This window comes from Blennius ocellaris (assembly GCF_963422515.1).
Source record: "Blennius ocellaris genome assembly, chromosome: 15".
NCBI lineage: Eukaryota > Metazoa > Chordata > Actinopteri > Blenniiformes > Blenniidae > Blennius > Blennius ocellaris.
The window spans coordinates 17,657,393-17,681,843 of record NC_137664.1 but is presented as its reverse complement, the minus strand read 5'-3'; the positions used below and the strand labels follow the sequence as shown (position 1 = coordinate 17,681,843).

The 24,451-nt window shown below is 39.8% G+C and overlaps 1 protein-coding gene across 1 annotated transcript in view; it reads right to left on the bottom strand.

Annotated features, from left to right (window-relative positions):
- The window catches only part of LOC308140255 (putative flavin-containing monoamine oxidase A), a gene marked incomplete at both ends in the record, with an annotated part of 87,522 nt that overhangs the window by 42,741 nt on the left and 20,330 nt on the right, over positions 1-24,451 (bottom strand). The window contains 3 exons of the mRNA XM_080509940.1: positions 2,851-2,937; positions 5,208-5,366; positions 14,517-14,617. Coding sequence (XP_080366066.1) covers positions 2,851-2,937; positions 5,208-5,366; positions 14,517-14,617 — 347 coding nt within the window. The remainder of the gene's footprint in view (positions 1-2,850; positions 2,938-5,207; positions 5,367-14,516; positions 14,618-24,451) is intronic.

The following is a 24,451-nucleotide window of genomic DNA, read 5'->3' as shown; positions in this document are numbered from 1 at the left end:
ACTTAATAACAAACGGTCTCAGCTGTGTTTGCCTCAGTTTCTAGCATCAACATAGGGTTTCTATGCATCCCGGCTCATGAAGAGACATAATGATTACATAATTGTATTGTTCATGCCAATCTTTCCTAGCCTCTGACACTGAATAAAACACAGAGAAAGACCTTTAAGTAATACGTTTGAGAGCCCTGGCATGACACGCAAGAGAATATATTCCTTTGCTGTAGTTTATTACAAAGTGATCATCTGTACAGCGGACGGTGTACAATTGGTCACCTTTTAGAACATTTGTATTATAAAAATGACAAGATATTGCAATACCACATTTGGAAGAAACTGTCTCCAATACAATCATTACTGACAGGCTTTACTGAACTCAGAACATAACCCCAGACGCTGATTTAAAATACCACCTAGAACAGTCTCACTTGAGAACAAGTATTTTACATGTGAACAAGAACAGTTGAACAGTAGAGAAGGAAGAAAGATTGAACAGTGAATAGTTGACAGCAGCATTCGGCTGGTTTCCTCACGTCACCGATGACAAGTGGCTGTAAAAACATAAATACATAAAATTAACAACACAACGTGTGGAAAAATATAAAAATATGAAAGACTAAAGAAAGGAGAGAAAGAAACTGACCTAATGAAACATGTCAAATGTCAACAGTTCAACAATCAACTGGACAAAATAACACTGGACACTACCAATCTCAGGAGATAAGTAGAACTTTACTTTACCTGCTCTGTTGAAATCCACCTGGACTTCTCTGGCTGGATTCATATGAAGGAGCTGGCTGTGCATTTCAAAGTCAAGTTCAGGAAGAGCCAGTTAGGCTACAATTTGTCACTAAAGAAGTAGTGGTTTGAGGAGTTTGATCAATTATGAAGAGCTGTCATGAAAATGGAAACATTGGCCCGCAATGATCTGTAAGATGCTGATGGATAATGACTGGACTTGAGAAGGGATGTCAGCACACGTCTCCACTGCTTGACGGAAAATACTGTTTTATGCTGTTAAATTACAGTTTAATTGTAATTTACATGTGAGGTATGACTATTTAACCGTATTGTACAATTATTTTAAAATGCAGCAAGGTACTGTAAATCCACTGTAAATATACAGCAATGCATTACAGCGAGTGATTGCTGTATCCTCATGGACATCATTTCCTTTTTCTCCAATGTATTCAGATAAACTCAATAATCACACTCCTCTTTATTACACAGAATATAGAGTTTGATTCACAAAGAGTGTTCTATGTTGCCACAGTTCACCTGGAATAGGCTCAGGCTAACCCTAGCCTTGTAATTATAAATGAAGCAGGTCGGCTTTGTGCAATGCCAATCGGGTCAGAGGCTCATGGCCAATCCCATATGCGTGTGGCCATGTCACTCGCACGCATACCTTTATTAGGATTCTATGATTTATGAAACCTGTTTGCAAATGACATGAAATCTCTTCATCCAGATTTAATAGTCGGGGAGGTTATCCTTGAAATGCTGCACCATTTTGCTCACGCAGTCTTTCAAATAGTGTCAATACTTCAGTTTGATACATGTTGATGACATTTTTCACACATTTTCAAACTGAAGGTTTCTTTTGTTTTACTTGAACTAATTGCAGGCAAATGCACAGCTCTATACCAGCTAACATAAGGCATTTTGTAAGAGAAGCAGACACAACACAACACTGAGGGCCCGTTTACATGACATTGTTTTCAAGTGAAAATGCAAAATATTTCTTTTGCAGACAACTGTGGTCGGAGGCACTGAAAATGCGTCTTTTTGAAAATGATTGCCACAGTGTAAATTTTCAAAAACGGTCCGACTGTCTCCGCGTAAACAGTGGAAACGCCACATGGTGCACCATGGCCAGAGTAAATTGTTCTTCTGCACCATACATGAGTAGATGGACAATAACAACAATGGTGGCCTCCAGAGTGTCATGGTCTATATTCTCCTGGGACTTGATAGTTTTTTAGTTGCCAGTCACCTGTAATGATGATCCAACTCTGTCATCTGCCCAATCGAGTGTCCATGTACTGGCCATTGTTGTTTATAGCATATTGTTCTCTGCGTGCATGTGTGTGTGATTTAATTGCAGCACCCACGAGTGGCTGGATATGAAAACGACTTGGTTTTCAGCTTTTCTGCCGTTTCCGTGTCAAAAAAAATAATTTTCAAGACATTGCTGTGTAAACGCAAACATTTCAAATTGCCTTGACAACTCCCTCATTGGTAGCAAACTAGCGTCACCATCCAGAGTTTGTATAAACATGCATGCAAAATGATGCAAAATGAAATAGTCATTGAAGAGATTTTTTTTTTTTTGGGGGGGGGGGGGGGGGTATTTCAATGTATTTTGCACCACAACAAATAAATGAAACTGGTTTTATGCAAAGATTGCACTACATTTAGATTTTTTTTTTGTCTGGTTTTGAGAAAATATAGACATTTTCAAAATGTATACTTGGTGCCACACTGTTATTATGGCACTATTTTACCAGCCTGGTACACTCGAGATGAAATTGAGCTGTATGTGGCCCCTGAACTAAATCGTGTTTGACATCCTGTTTAAAAAAAACAAAAAAAAATTTAAACTGGATTTTACTTTTCTAGGATAGGTCTTTGTTATAATAGTAAATTGAATTTCCCTAAAATAAGATCAACTTCCTTTCAGTTGAAACATAATCTTTTCAGCTGAGCCAACAGACTTTCGCTGCACAAAATAAGTTTCCTCTTTGGAATAAAGGATAAGAAATTGGACTGTAAATTTTCACACAGTCAAATTCTGCCTTAAACCACATATACTGTATTATTACACCGCACACCTGCCACTGAGGTACTTACTTTCTCTTCATAGTGGATGAAAGATGCAGCCTCAGGACCAAGGTATTTGACCAGACTGTAAAGCACTGCCTTTCTTCTCTCTCCAGCCTGCAAACAGAAAAACAAAACGCATCTCTCCAATCTTGGTACTTCCATTGCTCATTACTCCAAACTCCAACAGCATGCTGCTGAATTATGGATGCAAATCTGAGAAACCAATCCAGACCGGACACAAGTAACAAAGTCAATTTAAATAACTCAGGCTCCCAGTTATGATGGCACACATGGTGAGTTATGCACAAAGCAGCTGAGGCCTCAGGAACAAAAGGACAAATCACCATAAAACACGTTGACAGAGTTTGCAAGAATTATCTAAGATTCTTTATCTTCATGTCACTTTTATGGTTTCAGGATTCCCCTTTGCAGTAGGAAACTGAAGGTCTCCACTACACTGCTTAGAGTAGAGAGCTATAGCGCCTGCCATTGTTTACAGGAGCAACATACAACGATAACCAACAAAAAAGTACTATAATGTGGGCCATATTATTGTGAATTATTCACTCATAATCCATATTTCTTGCACAAACCACACCAACTCGTAACCTGTAAGTCCATGCTCCACCATGTTTTTTTCTCTTTATAGCAGTGGAGGTAAATTATTTAGCACCGTGTGCAGCTTTGCCCAGCAAGAGGACGGCAACTATGGGTAGGATCATGATTGGAAAGCCAAATCAACACAAAAGATGGACTGGAGTATTTTTTCTTTCTTTGGAAAGAACTGGTAATTAATGAAGTGTTAACTCAGATGAAACATAGGGATAAGGGAGCGGTGTAAAAAATGTGGGAGCTTTCAGCAGAGATACTCAGCTACAACAGAATTGAATGCATCTGGCTTCACACGCAAAAAGGGAAATCAATCCTGCATTCATTCAAAACCACAAAAAAATAAATTAACAATCAAGTATGATGACCAAAGATGAAGTGGCTTTGGTTTGATGTGCACTTCCCCAATGTTCGAAGTGTGTCAGAGAGAGACGAGTCAGTGAGACAGGCTCTGTTTACACAATCTTTTCAAGTGAAAACACAAAACTTTTGTGGTATTTCGGGTGTCCAATGGTGCTTAGAGCCACTGAAAACACGACTTTTTGAAAACGGCTCCCGATGTGAAGCTTTTGGAAAATGCAAGTCCGTCTCCGTGTAAATGGCAGAAACTCTGCCACTGCACATGCACACCACAGCCGTAGCAAATAGTTCTTCTGCACATGTGCAAGTAGATGGACAATAACAATAAATCCAGCATGTCATGGCTCCCAGTCCAGATTCTTCTGGGACTTGGCAGTTATAGAGTCGAAAGTCACTCGTAATAGCAATCCATAATAGTCGTCTGTTCATACAAAGTTCTGGATACCCTCCATTGCTAATGTAATGTCTATGATTAGCTACACATGTGTAGATAACAAAAACAAACCCCTATATAAAAACCATATTGTTTCTGCCAGTTTGATGGAAACAGACATGGTTTTCAAAACATTGCAAAACTTTACTGAAATGAAACAGACAAACAATGCATCTTTGTGTGTTTGTATGTAAACGGGGCCTAAGCTTGATGGTTGTCCTGCATAGAAATGTCAATTTCATCACTTCATTCAGGGTTCATGTAAATGAGACATTTAATCCTCAACGCTGGCAGTGCAGACTTACCAAAGTAACAATTTCGCTAAAATATTGTGAATAACAGAACAGATACTATAGTTTTTTTTTTTCCTGTAAAACTGAACAACTGCCCTCTTATTCACGAACGTATCAGTTCCTGGCAGCTGGAAGCAGCACCCTACTGTTGTGAATCCATATTCAGGCTGTTTAGGAGCTCAGGTGGTACACAGTCTTGAATGTAATTTTTATAATGCTGCCTCGGAGCAATAACATTTGAGTAAGGAACACTATGAAGCTATTGTGTTCACAACTCCTGTAAATCATAGGTCCAGCTGTAATCTTTAATTCACTGTGTAGTGGGATCACATAAAGCATTGTTCAATGTGTGCCAATGACTGAAGCTGCAGTTATGACTAAACTGTGACACGGTTGTTTTAAAGATCAGGAGGCGCTGAGATGCCCACGAGCAACCAGTACCCCTTCTTGCAAAGCAAAGTGTCTCTCTCTATCAATTGAAATGCTCTCATAACAATTCGCTCAAGATAGCGGTCGGCTATGAGGAATTATTTGCAGATTATCCAATTGTCTGCAAGATAAATTTTATTGGGTTATAATGAATCACATTTAGAAGAACTAATTTCCCACGTATGGGGTGCATTCAAGTTGAGAACGCAGACTCTAGATTCAATTAAAAATTAGATGGATAAAATTGTGTCGGTCATTACCTCTTTGGGACCCCAGTGAGAAGCCTGTTGCCCGGCAATAAAGCCCACCAGAGCAGCGTTTCCTCGAGGGCTGGTGGCGTCAAAGGTGATACAGAATGGACAGTCAGTGGAGGCTCCTGCTATGATTTCCCCAGAGAAACCTTTTTCTTTCCAAAAAGCCTACAAAGAAATGAAGACAACACATTAAAGATGACTGAATTTCAAATATACACCCAATTTAACTAAATATGAAGTTGATATGTTTTATTTTTGGTAAGATCCTGGGGGAAGAGCCTATCTCTTTATTGAGAAACCTGGGTCATGTATTTAAGGAAATGTTAAGCTGAGTGGAGTTAACTATAATCTCCTCTTACTATGGTATTCCTATTGGGATATGTTAATTAATACATTCTCAATTCAAAGTACTTTAACTCAAAACGGTTTTAAACAGTACAAGTACACAAAAAACTACTCAATTACAGTAACGTGAGTAATTGTAATTCATTTCTTTTCAACTCTGTATATTAGTACTTCATTCTTTGCTGTGTGTTGGTAGGTTTTGTGTATAAGGATACTGTATATCTATATATTTTAAATAATAAGTGTTGTCAGGCATGGGCATTCATGGAGAGATGATGTAGTTGGATTGATGTTAGGGACGACTCTCAAAAATAAAACTACCAAATCCCAGGAGAATACGGACTGGGAGTCATGACACTCATGAAACAAATCATTACTTAAAATGATTCAGCAGTTTCTTCACCGTCACTCAATTTCAGTGCTGAAATTCCTTCCAACTGCAACTTTGAAGCAATAAGCGAAAGCAACACAATCTTTGAGAATTGGAGGTTACGCTTTGTGTCAGTGGGGCGTCAACTGTTTCAGTAAGTGCTCTCTGAGCCCAGCCAATTTGTGTAAGTGAAAAAAAAACTGCATTTGAGGAGTAAATAGACCCTCCGACATGACAAGTTTCAGATTCAATAGTCGTTCACTCAAGAGCTTAATTGAATTGAATGAAGTAGCTGAAGACCAACAATGGCAGGTCAGTGTGGGTGACCTTCCAATCACCCAGTGAAGAAAATACACTTCAGTTGAATGTAAAATAAACATTGGACTAGGTGTCAAGATATGTTGGTTTGTGTGAGGAGTTTTATCACAATTGTGTGCCCTTTTTCCTGTGTAAAATAAGAAGGTGATGCTAACAGAATTATCAACAAGGCCAGATTCAGTTCACTAGAAATACATATCCAAAGGAGCTACCCAAACAAGTGAATGTGTAGATGTCAGGTTCCTAAGCCACATCAGAATGTACTAAACAAGGACTGAAAGACTTTAGCTGAAACTGTATACACAACTGGAGTAAAGGCATACAGCAGCAAGCAAAGCTATCTAAGCGGGATCTAAATGCAGACACACTGGCTGTGACTGTTCATCCTACTGGCAAGTGCATAAACAGTCAAGTGGATTATCTGAGACCATGAAGGACCACTTGGAAAGTCATCGACTGTTGTTGTGTGCAGCCTCGTGATGGGTTTTTCCCATGAGGCATTTGGACCACGAGCTCCCTCAGGATCATGTCTCTTAATGAAAGTAAAGCAGATTCATAACATTTAATGCTTTTTGTTGTAAACAATTTCATCTGGCAATTGATTCCATTCCTATATTAGTTTAGTTGCGCTTAATTTTATTCTTTTTTTCAAATGTGGTGGGGAATGATATATGTACAGGAGATGAATAACTGATTTGACACAACATGTTTGCAGAAGTCACTCTCAAAATATCCATTATATGTAGTGCAGCACAAAAAAAGAATTTCAAAGCATGGCGTGTTGAAGTATAGTCAGTAGTGAGGATGTGCGCTGAGTGAACAGTGTGCTGTTTGATCTGTTGAGTGGCAAAAAAGCAAATAAAGGTAATTGATGGAGAAGTGTAGCACTCTGTATTGAGGCATCGGGGCCCATTGTTTCCTCACAATTAATTTCCCACCATGCCTCAGTCGAACTGGTGGCGAGGATCTCACCACAAAGTGCAGAACTAAATCGCAAAGATAATGTAGAGAAGTATGCAGGCAAAAACATTGCCAAAGTTAAGTATTATAAACACAACATTGACAACCTTGAATGACGTTATCTTATCTTATCTTATCTAAATCAAATGGACCAAAATGATGTACCATAACATGGAAGAAAATTGCATGTTCAGTGGCAGCCTATGCATTTTTTATATGTTCTACAACAAAGTTACATTTCCGTGAATGTGAAGACCTATGATTCTTCCAAGGATAGCAGGAGCCTGAGAAATGTAATACAAATGCCTCATTAAATGATAATCATTTTGGCTCTCTTGCACATACTATGTGAAGTCTACTGGCAACCTTGCTGCCTCATGTAATAATTAGCAACTTTAATGTACCTGCAACAAAAGCTTTTGGGCAATACAGGCTGTGTTCTGTCTGCATCACATAGCATTTGGATGTTGATTATTCAAACATATGTTTCTTTTGTGACAGAGAACTGCAAAGCCAATTTTCTATCACTACTACTCACTGTGGATGTGCACATGCTTCTGCATTCACATCTGTATGAACATTTGCGGAGACATTTACATATGGCTGCATTTAGATGTGCATTCAACTGTTTATCTAATTGCTCCATATCTCTGTGAGATCGGGATCATTGGAATGGCAGACTGAAACAATGCCTCTTCACATTCATCTTCATTTCTTTTCTGGTTTAAAACAAAAACCAAATGGGCAGACTTTGCAGTGCAATAAAAAAGCACTTTTACCTCACAGCCTCCCCCAGTTGGAACTCTACCTTGCCATGATGGGATCGCTTGTGTCTCAAAGATCACGAGAGCTATGTCGGCTGGTGTATTATCGCCCAGGTAGGGCAGGCCACAGGTGGAAAGGTGGAGACCAGACAATGAGTGATCCCCTGGCCCTCTGGGTTGGGAGCAGGCTCATAGCTTGCTCTGCTAAAAACCTGCATATTACTCAAACCAAAATACCGTTGCTCCCCACAAATACCCACTTAAATCAATGTGCAAAGCACACTTTGCACACTTTGACCACTGATGAAATTGCTGTATTACCAAACACGTGTGTGAAGATCGGAGAGTGGAACATGAGGGCCACACAGCACACAAACCCTTGGTTGGATTCAGGGCTCATGGCTTTTCTGTGTGGTTGTTGCATGTTCTCCTGAGTGTATGTAGGGTTTCTCAAGGTAAGACACATTCACCTGTAATGCAAGAATATGTATGAAAGACTAAGTTGATTGCTGGCTAAAGTGTTCATAGGTGTGAATGTGTGAATGACTAATCGACAGCCTCTTTGAGTTATACCAATGCTGGATTGACAACCTCTCCAGGGTGTACACTTCCAGTTCGAGCTCCCAGTGCTTTAAATCCATTACAGTGGAAAAAAAATTATAATGATACTTCAAGCTGATAAATTATCATGTCAGAAATCAACACCCTTCTTGTGCTGATTACATGTAAGGTGTATTACATGAGCCTGAATAAAGCTCCTGGAGTTACTGCATAAAGCAAAAAGACAATGTATTGTAATTTCACAGGTTTGTGATTGTTTCCTTGAAACTACAAACGAAACCAGAGTGGACTTGGGAAGTTAGTTTCTCTGCATTACAATGTCAGTGTCAGTCATTCATATTGTTCCATTCAGGTTATTTTTTCAGAGCCAAAACGATCCATTTTTACACACAGGGCACTGCAGCTCTCCTGCCAACATGCAAGGAAGTTACATTTGAGTGACCAATGAGCATAAAGAGTTTTGGCACGCAATTACCCTTTTTTCTTCTTCTGTCGAACGAGCTGCACAGCATGGCAGGCGAGGTTGAAGAACTACACTCCAAGAATCATTCTCAGGAATCTTGCTTCAGTCTACCCCGCTGATCTTAATTGTGTCACTCTTGGACCTGATCTGGGCATGTATGGATGGTATACTGGTTTTCTGCCTCAAGGTTGGTCAATGCTGCCATCTAAAGTCACATTCTCTACGATATGCTTGTGGATTCGCCTGCACACACATAAGCAGGTGGTCTGGCAGTCTGCTGATGCACATTCTTTTGCTTTTGGGCCTTAAGTTCGTATGTGTACAGATGATGCAGCTGCTATAAGTGTTGCCCTGGCAAATTACCTTTCACTGGGGACCATTGTCACAGGTAAGTGCAGAGACAGATGTAATGCCCAGCCTGAGGCTTCCTCCGAGGACTTCGTTCCTGAGAGGGGCAAGCTGGTGCTTCAGAGATAATCCAAGGCAAGAATACCGACTCAATTATTTAAAGTGAAAATGCAAAATCCGAGGACTCGCACGTGGAATGTGACAAGAGCATTTGAGAAAACTGCTCCGTCAGCTCGGTGTTCTCCGAGAGAGAAAGCTGCCATCAAATGCCATCTGTCGTCTGGTCCTGGGTTTTAGTGCAAGACTGGTTTTTAACCACACAGTGAATTGTTTCCCACTCAAAGTTAGATGGCTACAACAGCATTGTCCAGCACTGAACTTACTTACTCCTCCTGTCCCATCAGTGGTGTTTAACAAGAGGTCTACGCATTTGTTTTTGAAGGGGCAGCCTGTACTTCCCACTCAAGCTGTTTCAGGTAAAACAGTAAATGAAGCTTGCATTTACAACTTTGAAAGCATAAGAAACTCAACATTTAATAAGGGACCTTTGTTCAAATCCACTATAAAACTAGAGCATCCAATTAGTCTCTCACCATCACTTTGTAATTCATTGAGAAGTATTGAGACATTTAGTGTGTCTAACAGGAGAAAAGCAAGGCAATCAACCTCATGATCCTGGTAAGTAACTATATTCACTTTTCATAAAAATACAAACAACGCAACGGCTTCAGTTTTTGCTATTTTGAGATTGAGCTCATCATCGTCGAATTAAAGCTAAGATGTGAGTGCCCCTGTGAAGTAAAACCGTGACACACAGTGTCATCAGTACACGGCTTCAAGTCAAGACATCATGGAATTACCAGTGCATTGATGGTCCTCTGATTCAAAAAAATGATTGAAATGCAGCACATGCTGAGAAATCTTTTAGGATGGCTGTAAACAACACACACTGGAAGCTGGTTAACACAAGATATTCCGAGTAAAAACTGAGGTGAGTTGAGTTATCCGGCCCTCTCTCACATGCTCAACCTCCTGCACTCGATGACATTTGTTTTGTTTTCAAGCACGAGTGGTTTTTCTCAGGCTCTGAATGTGCATTTCAAGGCACCTCGGCCTCTGTGACAGATTTGCTGATGAGCGCTTTGCTCTCTGCCCAGTAATATTTTCACAGGGTGGTTTTGATCGCCTCACTTTTTCATCTGACGCTTTAATGTGGTATCAAAAATCAAGGTTTGTAAGGTGCACTTCCCCCCCAAAAAACTGCAGAAATTAGATCTGATTCTTAACCAATGTATTCATAAATCGATGATAATACATTTCTGTAGCTTGGAGATTGAGGAGATTGGGCTGCTTTTTCTCATCCATGAAAATTACATGTTCAATCATTTTGCAGCATCAAGCAAATAACAGTGTTATTACCAACAAAAATATGAAGGAGGCAAAGTTAATTAGGAATTTGCTGAAATGAACCGAACCGGTTTCAATGTCTTCCGTGTTAGAAAAAAAACACACTTTCAGTCAATGTAAGAATGTGCGTCACAGCAAGGAACGACGTGACTCAGTTCTCCAAACATTGAAGAGATTTTCCACATTTGCATGCACATACAGGCATTTTCAATGTCAAACTACAGAATTGGTAAGGCACCCAAAAACAAATCCAATATACCTTTACTCGGTGTCGAGTACGGCATGTAGGAAATATTTTAATGGGAGGGATGGACTCCAAGATAATGTCTACATATATAATTGGAAGGAATATCTTTGGATTTAACATGCAACCTCACCCAAAGGTAAACATTTTTTAACTTCCAAATTCCTATTTCAAAAGCATTCAGGCCTTGTAGGTCAAAATTGGAACAAGTTTTCACTTACTCAAAGAATACTGAACAGATTAAATTGTCATCATATGGGAACAGAGGCTACAGCAATTTCACTGAATTTCTCAAGAATCTTCAGAAATTGCTGAAGTCTGACACAACTGTTCAGGTTGTAATGGCTAAAGGTCAAGAAAATCACCTTTTGTAAATCAGCAATTATTGAGCTATTATTTTCATGAGGAAGTTAATTAATCATCTCAAATTCTTTAAGGAACTTTTTGAAAGCAAGTGGTATAACCGGTTGTCATGTAAGTGCAAGGTTGGCTATTCAGTCCACTTTTCCACATGTTCATGTCTCGTCAAAGATTATTGGGTACTAATTGCTCCCAAAGATGTAAGACAGCAATTTACAGTTCATTCAGTGAATACATGCTATATAAGTAATGTTCAGATTAAAATGGACACATTTACATATTTAATAATACTTCTATTTCAATTCAAGTTCGGAGAAATTTCACCATCAGCTTCAAATGTGTTGTTGGAGGCGAGCAACATTATGAGGGCAGAATCCTAGTTGGTTGTGAAATTCAAACATGTTCTGAGGAATTTTCTTCCATGCTCCATTCAAAAAGACGAGATAAGTGAGCTTTATTTTTTGTTTTCATGTTTGTTACACTGTAACATGTCTGTTCCTCCATTTCAGTGAATAAAGAGGGTTAATACAAATAATAAAGTAACCTCAAGCTTTTGAACTGTCTATAGATCACAGACTGTGCAGATATTTATGGAAGATGAGGAGATTTTGGGAGAAATCACCATTGCTACCAGTGACTAATACCATGTTTTCACGTGTTTATTTGAGTGAAAATGGATCTTGCCAAGGCAGAGAATGTTTGCATGAGCACTAATGATTTTGTCTTCATCACAGTTGACAAATTTAATCTGTTAACAAGGTGCGCAAGCACTTTGTTAATTATGTGTGAGGTTGCTAAGTGCTAAATGAATACGATTAAGCAAATCTAAATGTGCTCAAAGCTATTTTGGAGAAAGTCTTGGGATCTATGAATTTGTCAACTCAGCTCAATTTTGTCTGATGAAGGCAGACAAAGTGGTTTGGTGCTCATCAAACCACTGTTTCCCCACACATAGGCTTTGTTTGGGCAACTCGCCCAGAAAGACACTCATTCTTTCAGAGACACTTCCACAGCCAGTCAGTAAATCTTATATTAAAATAGGCTGTTTGACTTTTCTCAAACAAAACTTGTTGTGCACAGTGAGGTAGATTATTGCATTTCTTTATTTATTAGACATTCCATTAGCTCCTATGATTTTCTGCTTGGCATGTTAGAAAATGGTCGACGGACATCAATAACCTTGAACAATCTCTTAATTGCAAGCACATTGTTCACACTCTGCGACACCTACCACTTTTAAGAAACTGTCCAAAAGTTGAGTGATATTGCTAATAGCAAAAAGCAAACTTTAAATAGTCTAAAATCTGAGTGTGTTGGGAAAGTCAGAAATTGCCAAGAACCTTCATTATGTTGTTGCATTGTGTGAATGGATGATTGTGATTCAAGTTCCCCAAACCACAATAAGACAGTTATATTTTGTTTCCCTTCATTTTAATAAAACCGAATAATATAGTTGTTTTTTGGTGCTAAATACCTTGATATATTGTAGCTAATTTGTCAGATCATTGTGACCTGCAGTGCCCATTCAAAAGTTTTACTTGTGGATATTGCAGCCTTTAGAACAGTTGTGATGTCATATACATTCATGATATTTTCTCTATCTGCCCAATATAATAATCCATCACAACCATAGTTTTGTTTTTTTATAGATCACGCATGTTCTCAGTGAGGATGGGTGATCTTCAGGATTATATGCAAGGTGCATGATGCCAATTTGATTAGGGATTAAGCTCTTTATTTAAGTGTAAAATGTCAATTTTTAGTCAGGAGTGTTGAGCCTTTTTTGACTTCTGATTGTAGGAAATTATGCACACTCAAAAGAGGCAGTTGCATATGCATATGAAGTCAATGAAGAGCAAATATCAAAGTCTCCATAGAGCTGATGGTCTTTAACCCTGGTCCTGGAGACGCCCTGTCCTGACCCCATTTTCTCAGTTCAATACACTCAATTAAACTGACTATGTTGTCATCAAGTGGCTAAGTTGCATTTTTGTTACAGAAAATGTTTGCAATGTTTTGAAAACAATAACTATTTAGACATTTGTTGTTTCAACGGCAGAAACCACAGACGCAGACGCCACTATACATTAGAAGCATTTACAAGGGCAAGTACACAGACATCCGTGTGGACAGACGATGAAGTTGGATTGCTATTACCGGTGACTCAACTATACAACATATGGACTATGGAATATGGACTGGGAGTCATGACACCCTGGAGGCTGCCATTGTTGTTATTGTCCATGTACTTACACATGTGCAGTAGCCACTTTTCCACTGTCTTCAGAGAGTTAGAGACTTTTCAAAAAGTTGCATTTCAGTGGCTCTAAGCGCTGCATTGTCTATACAGACACCAAAAGCACCACAAAAGCTTTCCGTTGTCACTTGTCATGTAAATGTGGCATAAACAAAGCCCCATTGGGACCCTCCAGGACCGGGGCTGGAGATCCTTGCACAATGATTCAGTCCATCTAACCTTCATAAATCGAGTAAAGTGTAAATTAAACTTGTCATAAGATCAAGCAGGATCTTATCGTCAGTAAAAAAAATACAATATTTTTGTGTTGCCAAAGTTTATCATTGACATTATCTGTCTTTTTATCTTTGTCTTGAGGAGGAACCAACAGGAGTCGTCTCCCACAGCATTACACAGCATCAGTGGATTTGGCGGTGATTGTTGCCCGCTAAGACTTTCAGCCTTGTTATTGTGTGTCAGTCTTTTATCCACTGGCATCAACACCAGCTCCAAACATTTCTCTTCAAATTGAAGGCAAACAAGATATGACACTGACACACTATGGCTTGAAAGTGTAATAAAAAAACAAAAACAAAACATGTGCAGACTGATTTCAGTTGATAATCTTGAAATCTTCAGTCCATAAACCTCCACAAAATGGCAATGTGACTGTGGTCTTCTCACAATCTGATCCTCATTTGTTATACCAAATTGAAAAAAAGACATATTGCTCTTTCAGCGAGACCGGTTTTTTAAATATTAGGGATTCATGAATTGGTCTTTATGGTGTTTAATAATTACTCATGTCTTTACTCAGTATCAGCAAACAGCTAAAGGTTAGTACTCGTACTTGTCCTTTAAAAAAGTGGTATTGGTGCATCCCTATTAAATCTATAAACATTTGTTAAATTACGTTGTGTTTTACCACCTATTACTTACCGTCTGGTAGGTTATGATGAATTTTATCATGTGGCCAACGGGCATGTTCTGGGTAAGGAACTCTCTCTGGCTGGGCAGCGGGGGCTCGTAGTGGATCTTCGCTGGTGGGAAGACAAAAACAGAGCATAAATCTCAGCTGCTGCCTGTTCACATTCAGACCCCATTGACACGACAACACTTCAAATGAAAGTGCTTTTTATTTTTGCATTTATGTTTTCACAAAAGTTTTGTGTTTACAGAGCAATATTTTGAAAACGATGTCTGTTTACATGACAATGGCAGGAAAGCGGCAAATGATGTAGTTTTCATTTTGGGCCACGAGTGGGTGGTGTTGGCTGTTTTTGTAATAAAACCATACGCACACACATGCGCTCAGAGCTATAAACATGAACAACAGCAAGTACATGGACATTTGTATGGACACACGACCAAGTGGGATTGCCATCACAGGCGACTCAACCATAAAACTATCCAGTCCCAGAAGAACATCGACTGCCAACATTTTTGTTATTGTCCATTTTCTTGCACATGTGCAGAACCATTTACAATAACTGTGGTGCACATGCAAACCAGCAGTGTTTCCTCTAACTACACCAATACAGAGCACATTCTCATTCAGTTATCCGACATTCCAGGACATACCTGAAGTATTCTGTATTTAAGAGATATTATAAAAGAGGGAAAGAAAAAAGTGTAGATGGATAGCAAACTTGAGTTAATCCCTCTATTGATCAGGACGGTTTTATCTTAAATCACTGAGGAGCATTAATGGCCATGTAAATAAATCCCTGAGACCCAATGCTGCGCAGCTTGTACCTTGGCTCTGAAGTACTAATCTCCGCACTTAGATCTGTAAAAAGCTCCATCTCGCAGATGTGAGAGCATTCAAGTGACTTCGTCGCTACCTTCCTGAAGTATTGCATGTCACGCATGAAGAGGAGCCAGACTGTCCGTGCACTCGCTCCCTCGCTCGCTTTCCCTGGCAGGCGAAGTGACATCTGGCCAAAAGCCAAGCTTTTAACGAATGAACCGCGGGAAGCTGCAAGACGTCGTTTTGAAACTGTCAAGGGCCTGTCAGCAACTTCAAAATAATGCCTTAATGCAAAACAAAATTGATGAGCTTGAAGAGGTAAAAATGAAAAACTGTGACATGATAAGTGGCACCAAACTAATTTGACATAGTCACCTAGACGTCAGACTGACAGCACTGTACACATGACATAAGACCTGTCAGGGGATGTCATTTTCATAATAGCACTTGCTTTGACACCAAAGCAAGCCAAGCTGATAGATCCTCATTATTTGTCAGGCAGCTGTTGAGCATTCTGTAACTAAATAAGATGTACAGTGGCATTTTCTGAACACAAAACTGCAATGATAAGACTATCATGCACCTATCTGCTGTGACACGTGTGGAACTTCGTCACAACACAACCATATAAACAATAAGACAACGGTTTATAAAGCAAAATACCAAAAGATTAGGCAGTAAATCAGGCTCTATGCATTCCCAATAGGGCTGACTGATAAATGCACACAGAGATTTGCTTTTGAACTGCCCTCTGCTATTTGAAGAGATGACAAAAATGAAACTATTGTCATGCATACTGTATTTTTTTGAAGCCGCCACCAGTTTTTGCAACTGGAATTCTTGAAGGCACTTCACTTTTGACAGCTCCTTAAAAGGTGGCCCATATTACAGCCCTATCGACCAGGCGGTGGCGTGTCCACAGGGCAAACACTGAGATTTTCACTCCCTGACTGAATGTGCCACTTGAAAAATGACAAGCTATCCTCAACTCAAGTGTTCATGGTCAGGCCGGCAGATCTTTACACGCAGGTGAAAAAATTAATAATGCAGTGTTTTGTGACATTGCGCAGGGCAATTGTGTAACTGTATGCGGGTGCCATTATTAATATTTCATTATATGAATAAATAAACAAATTACTCATTTGCCTGCAACATTCATGAAGCTTTTATGATGGTGTTGGTCACTGACTGGCAGGCAGCAGTGAGAGCGACTAAAGTGAGACGGGTGTGATTCAAACAAATCCAACTGACAAACTTTACATGGTAGACAAACTTTGGAATCGTAGAAAGATGAGATAAGGGGTGTCAAACATAACAGGCCGCAAGAGGCTCTAATCAGGCTCGCCAAACCACCAAGCAAATTGTAAAATTTTCAAAGAAGACAACGATTCAAAAAAGTGGAGAAAAAAAAAGTGCCGGTACTCCCCTGAGTGACATGCTGTCAGTCTCTCCTACAAATATGGGACAAAAAAAATTATATTCGGCGGCAGGTGGTCAGTGTAAAATAAAGGCAACTTGTGCAGCGTGTGGGTCCACTGACAGCCTTATTGTAGTGCTGTGAGATTAAAAAAAACAAAAAAACAAAAAACACAAGTACGTGTCATAAGTAATTGCATATTTATTTCAGTATTGGCAGACTTTTAAAAATTCTTGAGGAAATGCTCTGTGGCTGTCCAGTAGTATAATGTATTATATATACACACATACACATACATGGAGGAGCCACCTCACAATTTCCGGGACTGTTTAAGTTGCTATACTTTGAGTCACACATATTTAAAGATTAGAGGTAGTTTTAATGTTATGGCTGATCAATGTAGGGGATCACAATGGCACTATTTTACATGTCTGACCCACTCGAGATTAACCTGAGCTCTATGTGGAACCTGAAATAAAATCTGTTTCACACCCGTGTTAAAGCCTCAAGCTTCATAGCCGACTGTATTCCAGCATGAAGACAAGATAGTTGACAATACTGAACAACAGTTATTTCTGTTAATTTGTTCAACAGTACTTGCAATAATCAAACAGCACTGAAAGTGCTGTTATTAAGTGATGAATGACAGTTATGTGAGCACTGATACATTTTCACATTCAGTTTCTAGGTAATTATGAAATATGAAAAAACCATACGCACAAGTGAATATGAAAGCCTCTTGTGGGGTTCCTCAAAGCTCCATCCTTGGGCCTATTTTATTCAACATTTACATGCTCGAATCCTCCTGAACACCCAAGGACTGCTGACACATTAATTTCTTTTAAATCAAGCACAAGCTTTTCCATAAACAATATATTTTACTTATTTCACTCGCTTAACCTCATTTAAGCTTTGACTTTATTTTTTTGTCTCCTTTTTATACATTTCCTTAATTGCTTTGTTTTAATGTATTTATTTCCTTGTAAAATTATGGGAAATGCTTTTTGTCTGAATGGTGCTATACTAATTAATTTGCCAGGCGCTGTCTTGGCAGTGTGGAGATTGCATATTCTCCCAGAGTTTCCTCCTCCAGTTCAAAAACATTAAATACCTGAATAAATTGACATAGAAAATGGACAAACAGTGTGGATATCTATCTACCTTTGTTCTGCCGATGTAACCCGTCTGAATTCTGTCTACGACAGAGTACGATAAAATAAACAGTAAATACGCACAATTTAAAATCTAAGTAAAGCAGCGCTGTCACCGAGCAAGCTTCTCGCTTGAAAGCGAACTCACACAAAGTGTGCATTTTGTCTCAGGCTGAGCAGCGTGTTTTGAGTGATGTTGAACCATCTGAGGAGTTCATTGATCTTTTCACAAGATGTTGTTAATGGCTGTTCGGATCCTCAGAAATGAAAAACATCATTGTTGGAGGAAAGCCAGATATGGGCCTCGGGATTGAAAGTACAAAGAAGGTGAGTAGGGTTGATTCATATATACATGCACTTACCTACAATATATATGTTTTATTAAAAGAATGTTATAGGCTGTAAACCTCTATTAAACCTCTTTTTCAACACAATTTCTCATAAAATCGTGATTTCGTCAACAAGGAATAAGGCATGCCTTGCCTCTGCCGTCAAATCACACAAATCTCTATCTCACAGCTCCAACCAGTAATCCGGTCAAATGAAGCTTCATGAACCATTGTCTTCATTTTCTGAAGCCACTCGATGGCACTGTCTGCTCCAGAAATGTTTGAAAGCGCTTCAAAACCAGTTTTTTGGCATCCTAAAACCAAGAGTGCCATCTGGTGGGAGTCGGAACATAAAGAAAGCGATTCACAAAGCTTCATGGTGCTTCGTTTGACCATCACTAGTAAAAACTCACAGTTGGTTTGGTTTATACTCGGACACTAGCATGAATTCTTAGTTTTCCCTGGTGGACGGAACTCACATCTGCTACTAATTGTCAAACATGCCAACTTACAAGAAACACATATTGGAGACTCTCAGCAGGAGTCTTACTCTTCATTTCAGAGCTGTGAAGACAGACAATAGGAGAAAAACCTTGATTTTATCCAATTTAAGGAAATTGAAAAGACTGAATGCACTTTGTTGTGCTTTTTTCTTTCGGCGCACACTTATCATTAGCAATCCTTGAGGTACACAATACGATGCTATTTTGCCAACAAATACAAAATTGTGAGATTATTTTGTGTCGTATTAAATATCAGATATGCCACATCTTCAGTCATCGCACTTTCCAGCAGAAGGTAAAATGTTTAAAATCCTAATCCTGTTGCATCACTGGGCCTTTCATGACATTCATTTTTGCCTCAAACAACATGGCAAACCTTATGCTGTTTAATTAGTTGCTATAATGTCGACTGTGACAGAAAATGTCAAAATGGCTCTGTGAATTGGTTCATCTCATTCAAGCTAGATAAAATATATGCTTTCTCCAGATAATCATCAGTACTGCAGGGAGTCTTTGACATTTTCTTTTATGTGTTACGGCACGTCCGCAGCGCTCGGTTCTCAGGCCACAATATTTCAGTGTGTGGCCTTTATCAAGGTTATCATGGAACACATTTGCCAGAATAACCAAGATGGAACAAATACATTTTTTTTTCTTCTCACTCATCTCTCTCAAGCTTTGCTTGCCTTTTCACATTGCCATGCTTGTTTCCTCTCTCCTTGTAACATAAAAAAAATAGGAATGTGGATTTGTTTTTATTGGACGACCTGAACATGATAATATGAACAACTTCATGAATTTAATTTATTTATAGTTATTTTAGGCCCTCTTTACACAATGTTTAAAGTAAAAATGGAAAACTTTCACTGCAATTTGGAAATCTGATTATTCCAGAGAGTTGCTTGGAACCACTGAAACTGAGCTGATTGACATTGGTTTGACTCCATCTCCATGTTTATGTGGGGGAAGGGTATTGCAACTTAACTGAAACTCTGCTACTGCACATGTGTTTTTCTTTTTTGTCTTTTGTGCAAAATAATGTGAACAATGGTGCTATATAGTGGAAAAGTTTTCACAAATTCACCCTTGCACTTGCTGGTACTACTCCTCTAGCAAAAAGGGAACTTTCATTTCAGGTTTTATGTTCTCTACACTCATGAAAATGGTATAATCTACAGCAAATCAGTGGTCGCCTTTTTTGGAAAGTTTGTTTTCGTCTTGAGTTTTGCACTGCAATGTCATCCTGCAGGCCAGGAGGGAGCCCCTGGTGGCCCAGTTCTAAACCGAAGGTACCTTTGACCCCTTCTGGGCTAATGCGTGAATGAATATGAATTTATCCTGTGAGTTGTTGAACTTGTGACACTGATGGAACACATAAAGCTGTTGTGAATAAGCAACAATATTTATACATTTAGCGCAAAAAGCAGGGCCATTATGGTAAAGATGTTGCTCACAAACTTGTTTCTACTTTGCCTGATGAAACACCCGAGGACCGCCCCTCACTGATTGCAAACCACCGTCCTTCCCTATTTCAGTCCAAGTGATAGTCATAGTCTCTTGTCATAGTCTGACAAGAGAGGCTTGGAGGTGTACGTTAAAAGACAGGGTTTATCTTTGGACCAGACGTAAAAGGAAAATGAAAGTTCTCTCCACAGAATGCTGACACGATCATCATCCACCGTTCTCAGAAGCACTCTCATTTGACAGCTCGTCAGACTTTTTTTTTGCATTACTCTGTCATCTTTGCAAAACAGCTGCAAGTTCAAGAGTGTCTTGAGGCTACAAAGCAGTCTGAACAAACGGCAGTTTTTTGACCCTCAACTCTCTGACTTTTGAGGCTGCCGCTATCCCCACAGTGGTTTCCTTTCAGTCTTCTTCCGCTCTTTATAGTCTGACAAGACAGGATTGAGGGTCAAGTTTGGAAGTCCGGATATTTTTTTTTTTATTTAAATATCGGACATAAACTAAATGGCTACATTTGAACCATGTCTCCTCTTTTTTTTTTCTTCCTTCACATATCAAACCTGCTTTTCTGCTGATGGTAACGTAAAGAGGAGAAGGTTACTCTGGTGCTACTGGTGATCGTTTACATTTCCTCTGAGCGCGCACGGCACTGGCGGAGCGACGTGCACAACAGCGAGCTGTAGAATCAAATCCTAGAGATGTTTTCTGTGATTGCTGAGGGCTTTAATCATGCCCGTTATTTTTTAAACACTGAATATACTGACATGGGCAAAATGACATCAGTAATTTTCGTACATTTTGGTATCTATACATTTTCGGTTTATTGCCCAGGCCTACACGAAGAAGCAGAGTGGATATGTTGCAGTGCAACGCCCCCACCTGGGCTTGTCTTGACCACTGCCCATCAACCTGTACTGAAAATATTCAAGGAGGCTGCCACCACAAGAGCGTGAATAAATCTTGAGGAATACACCTTAGCAGTCTCCTGCTTTATACAGAAGTGCATCAATGACATTAACATCACCAAGAAGGTGGTTGTGGGACGGGCAAAAAAAGAACATGTTGACTAAATTCAAGGCTACTTTGTATCAAATGACCCCAGGAGCTTGTAACATGCCACAAATACAACTACTGATTATAAGAGGAAGAACACCGAGTGCCGCCAGGTCTCATCCCTGCCAGAGCCCTTAAAGCCTTTTATGCACTCTTTAAACCCTCCAACCATTCTATCTGCGTCAAGCTCACAGTCCCAAAGGGGGAGCTACCACTCAGTGTGTATGGCGAGGCGATGAGGAGGACTCTGCAGTTTGTCAACCCCCGCAAGGCAGCAAGGCCAGATGGCATCCCTGGGAGGATCCTGGAAGGCGTACACATGAAATCTGAGGTGTGGACAGACATCTTTAACACCTCTTTCTCCCAGGCTGCGGTGCCATTGTGCCTGAAAACAGCTTCCAGAACACAACTCTGCAGCACTGAGAAGTATGAATGACTATCGACCGATGGCCCTCACACCGTTAGTTCCTGGGCCTGATCATGGCTCATCAACAGACAGTGAGGATCCACGGTGTCTCCTCTTCCACCATCATCATCATCAACACCAGGCACCTTCCAGGGCTGTGTCCACATCTGTACAGATGGTCCACAGCATCAAGTACCAAGGGGTTCACATCTCAAGGGACTTGAAATGGATGGCAAGCGCAGCAAGTGTGGTCAAAAAGGCCCACCAAGCCCTGTATTTTCTGAGAAGGCTAAAGCAGGCTGGACTTAGCCCTGCAACGTCAGAAGACACTTACCTCCTCCATCACCCCCTTATATGGGGACTGCTCAGCTGGCGACAGTAAGGCTCTGCTGAGGGAACAGCACAGAAAATCACCCGCTGCAGCCTGCCATTCAAAGAGGACATCTACACCAGGAGCTGAGCGACCTGCATTATAACTCCACCCACCCAGCAAACAGACCCTTTAGATCTTCCCCACTCAGGAAAAATACATTAGGGCCAAAACAACAATTTATTCATATCACTGTAAAAATAATCTATAAAGTTTAACAATCGTGTAGTGTATTTGCTGCACTCTTTTGCACTTTGAAAATATATATTGCAGCACTATTTTACTCTATTGTCCTACATTTTTATTTATTAATTCCTTGTCTTTATTTACACTGCAAAATTTATTTAACTTACATGTGAGAGCATAAAAATGACAAATAAAGACCTTGAACATCAAGAAAGACTAAAAAGAAACTTGAGCTGCACGGAGAAATTGGGACCTGAACTCTTAACCCCACGGTGAAAGAACATACAGTAAGACTTCCTTTTGATTATCCTTTATTGTCCAAAAATCCTCTAACACGTGTGTGTTCAGTGGGATCCCATATTGCTCCAGGAAAAGGCCAACATGCCAATCCTGCTGTTGAACAAATTTTCACTTTGTCTTATGGAGAAGTCAAACACTGTGGCTGTTTCCATAACAACTGCCAGAGAAATACTTTGATATATGGAGCAATGTTTTTTTCCGCATTCAAGTTTATTGAACAAATCCTGGCTTGAGCTTGCTTTTGTTTACACTCCCTGTTTTTTTCCTACAAGAAATTAATTGTGTTGTTGGTGAGACTCGAAAGGAAACATTCAGCCCTTGCAATTTACTGAAACCGCAATCAGGTAATCTGATTTAAGAAAAAAAGTAGTATCTCCAATCTAGAAAGGCCTCATTTCTAAAAGAACATGTAGACATACATGTGCAGTCCAGGTCTATAGCGGGGCACCATGTTGTGGCATATACCACCAAGCAAATTGTAAAAGTTATAAAGGAAAAAAAATATATAATTTTCAAATCAAATTTCTTAACAGTAAGACACAACACAACACAACACATGCATAACATAACAGTTATAGGAGCAGTGTTTTAGGCATTTCACTGTATTTTACACCAGAAGGTTTCATTATACTAAGCGTTATGTTTAGATTGTTGTGGTTTTACATGTTGTATTTTTTGCGAATATACAGACATTTGCATCATGTATACTCTGTGTCACAACCAAATAGACCTTTGGAGTTTACATTTAAAGGTTAAAATGGCACAATTTTACTCATCCGGCCCGCTCAAGATGAAATTGGGCTGAATGTCGCCCCTGAACTGAAATGCTTGACAGCCCTGCCTAAAAAGATTTTTTTTTTGTTTTGTTTTGTTTTGGCAGTTCTCAGTCGCAGCGTTCCCATTTAACAATTTACTTTCTATTTGTATTTATTAGTAAAGTCACAGCGATACTTCTTGTCAAAGAAAATGGTGATCATAATTTCAATTTGTGGACTTTCCACAACACTATGGACGAGGCCTGGAGGAGGAGAAAGATTTAAGAGTGTACTCTCTTAAAGATGCTGACACAGTCCTCATCTATTGTTCTCAGGAACACTCTTGACAGCTCATTTGACTTCCCCCCCTATTTTCATTACTTTGTCATCTCTGCAAAACAGTTTCAAGTTCAACAATGTCTCACGGCTCCAAAGCAATCTGCATTGATGCCTCTTCCTGACCCCTGACACGTTTCGCCTTCTGAGGACGCCGCTTTCCCCCGCAGTGGTTTCCTTTCAGTCCTCCCACTGTCCGTCTTTATCTCATGTTCTCTCGTTAAAACACTATGGCATTTGATTCTTTTGGTCGTCTTTCTGGTGAAAGCACTATTGGACAACACTGACCTATGAGTCACGTCGGTGGAAACCTTCAGCAAAGGGGCCCTCGAAATTTCCATTACTTTCTCACTCTGAATTTTTAGCGGGGCAGCGCAAGGGCGCTTTCAGTGTCTTTGACTGTCAGAGGGATGAGGAAAGTGGAACACGGAAAGCCACTCAAATCAAGACGTGACATCAAAGTGATGATGATTCAGAGATGCAGCTTCCGGATGGCAATTTAAGGGCAGTGCCAAGAAACTGAACACAGTATGAAAATAGCTGCAGCTAGCTTTAGCTGAAGTTTAGTTCTTTGCCATGTGTGCTGTGAAATTAGATTGCGTCTTTCATCCTGAGAAACCAACAGAGCGATGCACGACATACAACCTAACAACCTGTTGTGGAGAACAGGAGGACGTAATGACAGGCACAGCCTTTAGCGGAGGTGTTTGGCGACGATAAATCCATGTGAAAAAAGGAAGACAAAAAAAAAAAAAAGAAAGAAAGCCTTCCCCGGGTTTAATGTTGCATATCTGTGTGTGTGTTTCTGAGGAAAACTGAGAGGAGCCAATTCTTCAGGCCCTCATTTTCGGCAG